Raw genomic sequence first — 14,134 nt, forward strand, 5'->3', positions numbered from 1 at the left:
CCGGGAACAAATTTATTTCGATTGATAAAAATGATATACTTGTTTTTTCTATAGTAGATAAATTACTCCCGGGGAGTAAATAAATCAGAGTTTTGCTCAGCGCTGCTGCCATCCACAGCATATTAAAATATCTTGCTGAGAATGCGTCGTCTGTCGCATGCGAAGGTAGGTAGCAGTTTTATATCACAGCGAACAACAATACATGCATTGTTCTCTAATCAATCGTTTGAATGTTTTGAGTCACATAATCGTGAAGAGAACAATGCATACATTTTTGTTCACTGTGATGTAAAAACTGCCACGTACCTTCGCATGCGACGGACGACGCATTCTCAGCAAGATATTTTAATATGCTGTGGATGGCAGCAGCGCTGAGCAATACTCTGAAATAAATGACTCCCGGGGAGTAAATAGAATAACTATAATACATAATTTGTCCAAGAAAATAATTTTATACGTTGCAAATTCTAAAAACGAAATAATATTTTTTCTATATTTCGATTGAAAAAAATGATATACTTGTTTTTTCCCGGGGAGTAAATAAATGACTCCCGGGGAGTAAATAGATTACTACCGGGGAATAAATAAATGACTATATAAATAGTTTTTTCTATATTAGATTTTGTTCCGGGAACAAATTTATTTTGATTGATAAAAATGATATACTTATTTTTTCTATAGTAAATTATTTACTCCCTGGGAGAAAATAGATTACTCTCGGGGAGTAAATAGATTACTCAATTAGATAGATTAGATCAATTTCAATGATGAGCTTAGAGCAGTCACAAACGCCATCTATTGTAAATATATTTTCAACTTAAAGTTGTGTTTAAAAGTCTCAATATTAATGTTATATTTTTAACACATTGTTATTGTAACGAAGCATTACTGTAATGCTATTACAATTGTAATGTCAGATTTTTAGCATTACAGTAATATCTAATACAATTGTAGTAGCTATTACAAACATTTATGTTAATGTAATGGTTAGTAACATTACAATTTTAATGCCGGTAAATATCTGTACCCCGGGAGTAATTTATTTGAAATTTTTTGGAAAAATTTACGATAGAAAAAACTTTTATATCGTTTTTGGAATTTGCGACGTATAAATTTATTTTTTTGAAAAAAAATTCTATAGCAAAAACTGTTATATCGTTTTTAGAATTTGCGGCGTATATAATAATTTTTTTGATAAATTTACTATAGAAAAAGACCAGACGCTACGCCCAATATAAAAAACTATTATATCAACAAAATACGAAACGAAATACGTTTAGATATGTTTCTCGCATGAACATATTTTTGACCGTACGTACGTATTCCAAAGAATTTTTAAAAAATATATATGTTCATTTCTATAGTTGCACAAAAAAAAAAAAGAATTGGCCATCCGTACGGGCACTAATGTCGCTCGTGTTTGTACGGACATTTTGACCGTACGTACGTAATATACTTTAACTGTTTTTGTCCGTCCGTCCGGGCACTTATGTCCCTGAGCCACATTTTCATTTCTATAATTAATAATAGCCAATGGATTAAAAGTCGATCAGACAACATTTCTTTCAAACATTTGATATATAAGCTCACATTTCAAGAATGGGTCCATTGATTACCAAGCATATTCAAAATGATAAAAATGTTCTTTTTTGGACAGCGAGTCATATTCGCAACGAACTTTTTGCATAAAAACAAATCAAAGGTATCGTACCCCCAATTAGTATGTGAAATCTCATGCTGGGTACTCATGCCTAGAGACAAATAAAGGATACCATATAGATAACAACAAGTTATTTTCAAATCTATATTTGTTCGTGGCCGTAAGGTGGGAAAGGAGGTGTGTGGTGGTGATAATAACTTACGAACAACTTTTAGTTTGTTCGGACTTTTAGTTTGTGATTGTATTCAACTTGTGTCGAAAGTTTCACATTTCTCAACAGCTCATTTTTGTTGTTAAAATTTACTGGCTCATTACCGATGGGCTGTTTTATTAACTTACAAACAACAACAATATGCATCTTATTTTAGATAAGCGTAAAGATGCGGTAAGGTGCGGTAAGTAAATAAAATGCAATGTGGCGGCGATTCTAAAAATTGTGTCGATAACACATTTTATAGGTATGGCATTTCTTGCTCTTCACTGCATCTTAAAACGTTTATCACGATTTAGCGCTCAATTAATTCAGCACTAAGGAAATGTTATTTTATGACAATAGCCTTTTGGTTCTCCCCCCTCTCATTCTTTGTCAATGTAGATGTCAATTCAATTTTCTGTAACTACTATCACTCATTTTCTTTCTATTTATTATTTATTTTTATATTCTTAATGGTGTTTTGATGAGTTTTTCCGTTTTTAATGGGATTTCGTGGCCGTATATTTACTGAGGGCGACGACAACGACAACGTAGCTGTATCTGACAATGATGACGAACCGCGTTTATGCGCTTCAATTAAATGAAATATAAAGATGCACTGAAGCCACCAATATCATCATTTATATGTGTGGTACGTGTTTAGAAAGTGAAGCAAACGCAAATGGCGCACGCCGATAGAGGGATAGAGACGTGAAAAAAATTAAATTGTAGCAAATCGGATGAATTAAATGCCGACCGAACCAAAGTCGATACGTTCTTAAAATATAATAATAAATTGAATGTTTTTGCCGGAGTCAATTTATATGACTATTTATTTGGGATCTCTCACAGAGTCAATGACGTTTGTTTTTCTCTTTCAATTTTTCTACGTTCTAAATGTACAAATACACAAAAACCAACCGGACTCAACTTGTGACTGTTACATTGGTTGCCGTTTCAGTATAATACAATGAGCGTGTGAGCACAGGCACACATTAGATAAGAAAAATTACAATTCACAAGTGAGCTAATTTTCTGCTTGTGGAGATTCAGTGATATCTCTAATGCGAACACTGCTAATTGATGCGCGGAATGTTTGTTTTGTTTATTTTCTTCTTCGTTTTCTGTGTGAATACAATAATATTATACATATATGATGAAAATAAGCGCTTGTGTAGCATACCGTTGGATGCCATTGCATATATTGATATTTGCATATTCAATTTCGTTTTTGAATTGTTCATTTGTTATCAGTGAATTCATTTGTTCTGTTAAATTGATGTTTTTTTATAGACTCAAGAACTCACGTCGAAATGCAATCACTCAATGATTTTCTAGTATATGTTATTCTATCGATGTACCTGTTTTGCATATTTACAAAAACAAAAAGAATTAATTAATAAAAGGAATGTATTTACCCATCGGTGTTTTTATTGCGTTTATCAGTAAAATGCTTGGGTATTTCGATGAAGCGTAATTGATCGAATAATCCTGATGCACTTTAATTGAAGAAATGTTTTCGTTGCCGAACCCCAAATATTAACTAAGCACACTTGATGTGTGTGTATGTGTGTGTTTATATTTTTCGTTTCGTTCACTCGATACAGCGAAAATGATATAAAACAAAATGCTCGTTGAATTCACTCAGTTTATTCGTGATTTTATTACAAACATTTCTAGCATTTGCCCGGTGCATGAAATTGCTCTAATTGGTAAACTCATCAATTTTATTATAATCCAAAAAGCCCGTCTCGCGTATTTCTTCTTTTTGTGTAAACAAATAACCGAGAAAAAAAACTTCAGCTAAAATCTGCGTCTTTCAATTATTTCTCTCGTAAACTGTGAAGATATGTTTGCTTTGTATATACGTATCAGTTTTTCGTTAATTCGAACAATTTACCGAAAATTGAAGAAAGAAACCCCAACTCAAATAGAAAATGAAAACTCATTTCACAATTGTCTCTGTTTTTTTTTTGAAATGTAAACAGACCGTAACAAACAAAAAAACAACTGTGTGTATAAAAATCAAAAATTAAGCAATAGAAACACGCGAACACCGTACCGTCTTCGCAAAACCAAATAACAAATTATATATACTGTACGCGAAAAATGATGCTTACGGATCAAGTGCACAAACTAAACTGAAAACCCATTTGAATGAAATGTGTGTATATAAGGAACGTGCGCGCCGAATGCTATTATCTCCGTGTTACGTGTCGTATAAATGGTTTGGTCATTTGATAAAATGGCACACACAGGTCCCTTCCATATACTTTGTACCCATATACACACCAAGAATGAGTGCGCGACACAAGAATCTAAGTCACATCAACAAAGAATATACGCGATACATCACATGCCCTGTACACATACTTTATACATTTTCGGTACATTACACTGTACTCAATGCGTTCGCAAACCACACTGTATGTTTACTGCTTTGGTTGATGCGTATTCTTTGGGAAAATAAATGAATATGCCATGTGCTCGTGCTGATCGCGAAGCGAGCAAACCAACAAAATATGCGTTTATTGAAAATCTTTAGCGTTGTTGCTTAAAATCGAACTGATTTGAATAATTTCATGAGCTTTACCACTCGCAATTCGACAAAATGTTTTCGTCGTTGCATTTGATGTAAAGCGATTTTCATAATTATTCGTCGAAAAGTTTGACTTAAAGCTTTTCAATGTTTATATTTGTGACACATGGTTTAGATACGTTGTTCTAAAGATTTTATTCAATATATTGACAAACTGGATAATATCGCATTTTCCCTATCTCTTCTGCCTGGATGTGTATTTGAAATCGCACCGTATATACACATAGACGGATACAATGTATCCCGTACTTTGATTGGATCTATTTTAAACGATTCATCGTTCACTGTGTTGCTTTATTGGGAGAATTAGATAAAAAAGCTCTTATTTGTTGCTTGTTACATTCCATATACAATACACACTTCTATATATAAGTACGACGTACGTCGTATATCCCAAAGGATTTTTCATATCGTATATGATCCGTTGAATGTTGTAGCTTATTATCGGCGGACGCGTACGTTTTTGCACACTCCCCCCCAAAAAAAGAAATTGTTTGGTTTACCCGCTGTTTTGTGCTTTACAATGCGGCAAAAGTAAGAGAAAGGCAGTTAGATAATGTTTGGAATACTCATCAGTGCGCTGCCACCACCACCACCATCCTCTCCTAAACATGCAATATATAAATGACGATATACAATCGGAAGCATTGATGCATGGCACACATTTTCTGATTGCAGAGCTATTAAGGAACAATGCTTAATACGACATCACAGATTAATGACAATCACAGGTAAGATGAACAAATTGTGTGGGTATGTTTTCACAACAATAATATGGATGGCTGAACCGAGTTTGGTTTGATGTTATAGCAGAAAATAAATCATCCGTTTTTATTGTGGATGTGTAATTTCCGTAAAATGGATACGTAGGGGACCAGTATGATTGAGGTGAATTCACATCCAGCATCATGTCGATGACGATTTGTTTGCACCGCAAAATTATAACGAAACTATTTTTATCGATAGAATGCAAATAGAAACCGAATCAGATACGTTCAAAAGTTGATGGATTTTTTCAGTCATTGAAAGCCAAACGACTTGTTATTTCGTTTATGCCAACGTTTCGAATATGTTTTTATTCCTCATCAGGGCTAAAACAATTTAAAGCGTAGTTCATTGTACAATTTGATTTTTAATCTACAAAACCACTTGAAATCGAGCATTATATGAAACACACTGAAGGCAAAAAAATTAATCAAATCGAATCAGATACGGATCCTTAATTATATAAATATCTTGATTGATGGCGTTCAGCTATCTCTTAGATTTACTGATACTGATTTTAGGTTTAGATGTACAGTTGAACCTGGAATTCGAAATATTAGATTCACTTCGTCGCTTGGGGTTACCCACGAACTCGATACTAGAAAAACTAGAACATATTAGAAAGATGTCAAATGTACATGTCATATGGCGTTTTACTAGAAATATTAGAAAAAATTAGCACATATTAGAATCCGTGGTTTCCCCCTCGCTTCGTCGACACTCCCAATTCAAATTAATGGAATTTTAATTATCGAAGTCTAACTCTATTTTAACATGGTAAAATAAAAATGAAACTAAAACATTTTCGCTACACAATCCTTACCACACACAAATGATTTATGCTTATTTACGTTTATGATGCGAAAAAAACTGTAGATAAGTTTGAAAATTATATTTGGCTTTATAATTTAAATTGATCGTCATTTGTATAAATCAATTATTGGAGGAAATTTGTCTGTTATGCACTTATTATTCATTGTTCGTATTTAGTAGATTCTTTTTTAAGCACTCTGTCATACAATTTCAAAGTTTTTGTTTTTTCAAACAACAACTTATACTTTTCTTTCGTACCGAAGAAATTCTGTATATCTAATATCCATTTATAATGAAAACGTTTCATGTTAAGCGTGATGCGATGTAAAGCTGCCAGTCCACGCAACATTTTCATCATTATAATTCATTATAATTTATTGTGTTTCATGAATTTTCCTTCTTTTTTTCTTTTGTAATTCTATCCTGTACTTGGTCGTGTCTACCACCATGGTGGGTGTCCATTGTCCATGCATAATGTTTTACAGTTATTAGATGAAATTTGCCCTATTTCAAATGCTTAATGTCTGCATTTAATGTTAATGCCATAATGCACAAAACTTTTTTTTATCAAATGCATGTAAAATGCTGATATATAACGCATATATACTTTTTCTCTGAGGAGCCTAAGGAGCAGTGACCAGTCTAAATTTCTCGATCAATTGAAAATTCAAAAACCAGAATTTTCCAACCATAACAAGATTTCCAGTGGCGCTATTCTAGCCAAATAATTTCGTCCGGAATTATTGTTTTGTATATGAAACAATGGATTCAATTGTTTTTTCCAATCGAAATTATATGTTAGAATACCGGCACCGAATTTTCGTTCAGGTAAAAGTATTTTCGGTAAACGTTCCGGCATTGAATCTAAAATTTTAATATTATTCATTCGAAATATTTCTCTACACTTTTAACATTTTGCTCCTGACTGAGGCTCCTCAGAGCTTTACATATGTTGCTCTGAAAAACAGTCTCTGATAATCGCTGATAACGCATGAATCGCAAATAAACTCAAATCAATTATTATTGATATGACGTGCTGTCTAATGTGTTTTTACGATTCATCCACCTCACAAGCCTTCTTGAAATGATAAAAGAAAGTCATATGTAATAAAATTGATAGAGTTCCTTGTGTATAGCCTTCGTTGTTCATTATTACTTTCATTACAGTTCAATGTGATTTTATCTCAGTATTGGAACGGAATGAATATTTCTTTTTATTCCATTAAAAATGTTTATTGAAGAGGGTGGATGCATTTTATAAAATTTTAGAGGAAACGATTGAAAGTTTTATGGTAGACTATATGTCACTGCATTATATAAACTAAGAAGTAAAGCTCGTTTTAACGCTGATTGAGATCTAATATAGAACCAGGCGGCCAAATCCACTGTCAAACGTACATAGCCTATTGTAAACAATGTTATTGTTGTTGTGATTGACAGTGTAAATATTTTGTCGCTGAGCGCCTGATTCTTTATTACCAATAAATAATAGTTTTTGACGATAAATCGTAAGCATTTCGTTGAATTTTGTATGCCTTCATTGGAAAAAAGTAGAGTAAAGTTTGAAGAGCCACCATTTTTGTTGAAATTTCTCCCTTTTTATATCTCATAAATTTATCGCCTAAAATTATTTATTGCAAATAAATGTACCAAATCCCAATCAATACCTTTCAATCTACTTTTCTTTCAATCACAAGGCCAGACACGGTACTTTCAGTGTGACATGATATGTGCCCTTAAGAATGAATGGGATTTAAAAGATCACTTCTCTTGCTCTCACTTATGGACATTTTCATTCTTAGCGACACATATATTTCCCTATACTTTCAATGGTCGTAAAAAAACGATTTGGAACACCTCATTTTGACATATCACAAAAATTATCTCAAAAGACATAAAAAGATTATATATACATTTTTCAAACGGTTCCAATGGGTTTTTCCCAAATCGTTTATTTTCTGCGTCTATATTAATTTTACAGTAAGAAAGAGACAGATTTTTGTTTTATAAATTTGAAAAACGTCTTTATCCAGACAAGAATGTCTTAAAATATTTACATTTCTCATGAATTTTGTATAATCCATCCATTGATGAGCTTTGACAACGTGGCATGAAACTTTCGACCAATCAAATCACCGAAAATGTCTCTTTTTTTATTCAATATCTTGTCAAAGCATACCCAGATGCACAATATAGATGCTACACACTCCACATAGCACAATTTGAATTGACTTAGTAAGACTTAGTTAAAAATGTTTACAAATTAACAAATTCACAAAACAATTTATAAAATTGATGTGGCACGAGCGTCATCACGGCCGATAATAATAAGAATTAAAGTTTACACTTACCGCTTCTGAATTGCTCCTGTTGGGAGAGACTCTGTGGAAAAATTTGCAACCCTTTATATGCCTTGTCATTAAGTAATTGATTACGATTGTGCACTGAAATTAATAGAAAATATTTAATGATGAGAATTATATTACCATAATGTGGTGAGCAATTGCGTGTCTATAAAGGCGTTACGGTTACATCAACCGTTGGTACCTATGTAAAATACATTCATTTACGTTGTAAAATGCAAAAGACGAGAAGTTTTTCAACTAAGGTTCAAACAAAGTATTTTACATGCCATCACCACAATACATTGAATGTTTTTTTAAGTATAAAAACGATCCCGAACAAAATGAATACCTGACGTTTTGGATTTTATGCTAAAACAATCAGTCAATGTTGATTTATTTGATCGTGATTCCATTTTTTGGGTGTTAGTCATCATTTCCTCATTGATATCCTCTCTACTATTGACTAAAGTGCTTTCTGCCATTCGGTTGTCGCCTAAATTTCGAATAAATACTTCGACCTGGATAAAATGTTAAAAATTAAAAAAAAATATAAATTATTTAAAAATTGAGTAATTTAAGTAGTGTTTTTTTGTAAATGCGGTCATTTCTTTAGCTTAAAGTCGTCGAAATTTGATTGTCGGTGAAATTATATTGTTGAATATACCGTTTCCCGTGTTGTCAATTTGAAGGTAAAAGTCTGACTAATTAAGGGGCGAGTTCATTTTGATTTCACAACAAAGTGAATGCCATAAACATACAACGCGAGTAGGTGGGAGGGAAAAGAAGCAATTGATCGAAGTACAATAGCTTTAATCTTCATTAGACTATTACATTGCATGTGCGATTGAGTTGATGTATTGTTTCATTTGCAGCGACAACGACGGCCACGATAAAAATGCGTGTCGCGGCAAAAAACGAATTTACAGTGGAAGGAAGGTCAATAAAATTATTGTCATTTCAATTCCCATCAGACAACTAGACAAAAATAAAAAGAAACCATTTCTTTTGTCGATATTCGGTTGCATGGGACAACACACAAAATCGAATGAATGCAAATCGAAAATTGAACTATTGCCAATGAATTGTGTGTGTGTGTGTGTGTGTGTGTGTGTGTGTGTGTTTCTGTGACACAGTAAATAAACGAATTGTATTTGGACAAGAATTCTTTTTCTCTCTATCAATTTCACTGTATTTAATCTTTGGAATGATGGCATTTACACGTAATTTTCATAAATTGAGTGTCAAAATTATCAACTAATTGTTTAATATTTACGTAAAAGAAAGAATATGCATCGAATATTTGAATAATTTGCTCAATAGTGTTTATTGGACGAATAATGGACAGCAACATCACTCTGTGGTGAAACATGGATAATGGTAACGAAATAATAATACGATGGCGTATCATGCAAATTGACTGCGAAAGTGGTTCGGAAAGGATATTTCTAAATTAGTTGGGTCAATTGAATGGGAAGGTCGTAATGTTGTATTTTTGTCGACGAATCTCTACTGAAAATGTTGAATTATATTTTGAATCGAAACTTTCAATTTGAAAGGTTTTTTCTTTCTGCTTTCGGAAGTTTCTATGCGAACGTTTTCCTTTTCATTATATTCCAAGAATGATTTTCATTTTTCCAAAATATCACAAACAAAAGGTTCTTAAATCCATGAATTTTTAGATAAATTTGATTGAAATCGTGACAATTACATTGTTATTTTTGGTGGAATTAACAGAGTTTTTTACTTTTCATAATTTCAATAAAAATCACTTTTCGTCCGCATGATATGTTATAATTTTTTTTAAATTCGCAATTCATCCATAGTCACCCAAATGTGGTCACTATGGTGTGAATAGCGGTACATAACCCATGTTTACTATATTCCCCCCTTACACGTTGCCTCTACATAAATGTAACATTATTTGAGCAATAACGTGTTGATTAAATTTCGTCGAGAAACTTTTTCTGCATACTTTGTTGAAATTCTTGGTTCGTACGTCTCTCTTCTCCCTCTTCTAGTTTTGTTTCAAAATGCGCAAGTTCATTATTATATCACTTAGTTTTCTCGCTATATTTGATGTAAATATATATATATTATATATACTCTTTATAACATCATCAATTCAGACGACAGCCAACTGCATAAATAAGCGTGATATTAACGATGGAAACGATAGACAGAAATAAGGGAAAAATTCTCTCCGGAATATAAACAATACGGTCAGGTGTTTACCAAACAGTACATAATAAATATGAGATAGTATTTTAAGTGCACATCATGGGAATTACTGACCGACATCCATATTGCCGATGACAATGGATTTTACCTAAGATTTTACATGCTTGAATTCCAAAATCAATTTCAGAACTTTTTCAATTTGGATTTTTTTAAATTTAAAATATAAGTTCAATTTATTGTTATAATCCCATTTTGTTGTGAATTCACAGGCGCTTAATTCAATTTTAATTTTTTATTTGCGTCAGTTTGTAACTTATAGTAAACCAACTAACTCAAGAATCTTGCCACAATGACTATGATACAATATATTGTGCAAAGTTACACTGTGCATATATCTGCCGTAAGGCATCATTTTCAACCAAGAATCCAAAGCACCATTTACGCATGAAGCATCTACTGAATTTTAAACTTACATTTAGAGCAATGTCATGATGGAACATTGACAGATAAACCATTCTTTATTGGAAAATAAATCGTTTAATATGGTTCACACTAGGGGCTTAATTCAAAATTTTCAACAACTGGATTCTATAATAATATCCAAATTAACTGAATTTTTCAGCAAACGAATGAATTCCGGTGAATTCTACGGCGAGTTCATTCAAATATGTGAGATAGTGGTGAATAGTTTCTGTTGGAAATTACTGCCATATTTATATTTTGTGTAACAAAATTGCAAATGTTTTTTATATTTTTTTAATAAAAATTAATTTTATTTTCAATTTTGAGCGATTTTCTATCGAAAACAATCGGAAATATTGAAAAAATAATAAATTAAAAAATATTGCGGTTATCATAACCTCACTTTATTAATTTGACACATTTCATTCTATTCACACGAATTCACCGAACTCATCAATAACCACTCGATTCAAAAGTGTGAATTTACGTGAATTCCTGTGAATTTTTTTGCCGTATCAAGCCCCTAGGGTTTACAAGGAATAAATTTGGAGACAGTAAATGTCAAAGTAAATGCTTTTTATATATAAAAGCAATTCTTCTCTGACACTTTGCAATTGCAGCAAATTGTCAATAAATTTGAACTTAAACTTATATTAAAAATGTTAAGTAATGTAAATTGACAAAAACTTGTTCGTAAATATTCGAAATGCACAAATTTTCGGAGAATTTTCAATGTTCTTGAATTGCGACAAGTGAAAATAGAGACCGTAAAAATGAGTGAATTCTCACCAGGGGGACACTTTTTAGTGCGCGACTTTAAACCTATACAGGGATTTAGTGGTTAATTGGTGCCATTTAGTGCGACAAAAATAAAAATTGGTGCACCACTTGGTGAAATGGAAATGTTAAAATGTTGAAATCTTGTTTTGGGGTTAGGGGTAGTTTTTTTCAAAATTTTAAAATATATTAAAAAAAACTGATGATGCCAAGATTTAGTGCTTAATTAGTGCCTCCCATTGGACTTAATTTCCCGTCATCCCCTAATTTGGGGGTGGGTTTTTGGGCATCGAATTTTTGGGGGTTGAAAAAATCATCCTCTTTTGGTGCCAAGATTTAGTGCTTAATTAGTGCCTACCATTGGTACCATTGATCACCATTTTCATTTTATCTCATTCAAGTCACATCAATTTATTTTTTTGGGGGTCAAAAAATCAACTATGTCAATTGGGGAGTCAATAAATTACTCCCGGGAAGTAAATAAATAAAATAACTCTATAGAAAAATTTTCAAGAAAATAATTTTATACGTCGCAAATTCTAAAAACGAAATAATAGTTTTTTCTATATTTGATTTTGTTCTGGGAACCAATTTATTTTGATTGATAAAAAGTTTCCATAGGGTGAATCACGATAGTGAATACTAGAAAAACTAGTAAATCTAGTGCGAAGAATGACGTCACAAACGAAGCCAACTTCACACCAAAGGCCATATAATTTATATGAAAAACTAGGTACTGAGAGCCAACTTCACGCACTAGAATTTTCTAGTTTTCTAGTGAAATCTTATCAAAAACTAGATGCACGAAAATATCATGATTGAATCCATGTGCCCCTCACTGTGGAATAATTCTGCTCCTTCTTACATTTATTGCTCTGAGAAACTGTTTCAGATACTGTTCCTTATCTAAAGTTTGGCTGCCGAACAAAAATATATGTGATTTGATTTTATTCAAAAGAATATGTTCCTTTTCCACATTAAAAATATATGTTACTCAACCGGCTAAGCCTATGAAGAGACAAAATGCGAATTCCCCTCATCTGTGCCATCTTGTATTCCATAGTTGGACTCAATTTAGTTACAATGAATTGAATCGAAAAAGAGAAAAAAAAACAACAACAGTAACATGGCTACATAGATCTGTTGACCAGTGAGATACGTATAACAATGGAATGAAAGAATGAAGAAAGCGTATATGTGTATGTATGCATCAGCACGCATAGATGTACAGCTCTGTGTGGCCGAGCTATTGTTGTTGTTTTTTCTCTTTTTCATTTCAATGCTACAGAATTAAATTCAGTTTTTCAATCTAGTTCGAACTAATGTGAGATGGCGCTGATCAGCTGCGTTCGCATAAAAAAGTTCCCAATCTCATAGATTTGATGATAATGCCATCGTTATTAATATTAAGATATGTTAATAATATTTTTTGAAATAAAAACTGTATATTTGTGGCCATCGTGATGATGAAACGCCCACTACAAAAACTGTGCGTACAATGAAAACTTTTTGCCAAACGGATTAATATATAATCAATTCTGATGTAGCTTTCGTTAATCCTGCTGTCGACGGTGCCAGTATAATATATTAAATGTCAGTTGCAATTGAGAGCAAAATCGGAAATTTAATGGCGCATAGAAAGTTTATTCTAACTTAATTCCGATGAGCCGTTTGAAATTTCATGAAAAACTGTTTCGGCCTGTTTGAGTGATTTATTGGACATACATTTGAAGTCGGTGCATAATACATACACTTCGTGGCCGTGAATTGGCACGCATTGAACACAGTGAAAGAAGCTCTCATAATTTGATAATCGCAGCTTACCACTTGACTCAATGTTCTTAAGGCAAACTATTTCATGAGAATTCGCAAAAACATTCCATTTTTTTCTCACAAAACCAATCGCTCTTAATCAATTGTTCATTGTTTATTTCATCTTATTTTTGTGATTGCTAAATCTACATTTTCAACATCGGAGATAGTTTTTTATTTTGATTTATTTGACTTGAAAGTATTAGTATTAAATCGTTGTTTTTTCACATTTAAATCGGTTGTTTTTTTTTGTTCAAATGTCTATATTAAATAATGTATATCATAAAAATGTATTACCTCAAAGTCTGTCCTAACACATCGTATATTTAAATTTCGATCACATTCTACATTCAAATAATCCGGCTTTTCCACTCCATTTTCGTTGCTATCGTTATCATTTTTGGTGTCATTGTCAGTGTTATCATCTTTCGTAGTATTTGCGGAAATCATGATGATTTGCTTCTTTTCTAATAATTCACACAGAAATCTTCAACGGTATACTATTTTTGCGATAAAAAGCTTCTTTAAAC

The 14,134-nt window shown here is 32.4% G+C and overlaps 1 protein-coding gene across 4 annotated transcripts in view; it reads right to left on the reverse strand.

Annotated features, from left to right (window-relative positions):
- Window positions 1-14,095, reverse strand: part of LOC116345819 (probable 3',5'-cyclic phosphodiesterase pde-5) — a 24,452-nt gene extending 10,357 nt beyond the window's left edge. Inside the window, exons 1-3 of one of the 4 annotated variants that reach the window (XM_031775513.1) lie at window positions 13,902-14,095; window positions 8,725-8,893; window positions 8,382-8,474 (exon numbers count right to left, since the gene is read on the reverse strand). In XM_031775513.1, the coding sequence (XP_031631373.1) occupies window positions 8,382-8,474; window positions 8,725-8,893; window positions 13,902-14,054 (415 nt within the window). In that variant the 5' untranslated portion in view covers window positions 14,055-14,095. Of the gene's footprint in view, window positions 1-3,271; window positions 3,979-8,381; window positions 8,475-8,724; window positions 8,894-13,901 lie in introns of those variants that run through there. The other 3 variants (XM_031775514.1, XM_031775516.1, XM_031775515.1) reach the window with 3 other exon arrangements.
- Window positions 14,096-14,134: the final 39 nt, after the last annotated feature.

The sequence above is a fragment of the Contarinia nasturtii genome, unplaced genomic scaffold (assembly GCF_009176525.2).
Source record: "Contarinia nasturtii isolate CC-2019 unplaced genomic scaffold, AAFC_CNas_1.1 Cnas_scaffold_1371, whole genome shotgun sequence".
Lineage (NCBI taxonomy): Eukaryota > Metazoa > Arthropoda > Insecta > Diptera > Cecidomyiidae > Contarinia > Contarinia nasturtii.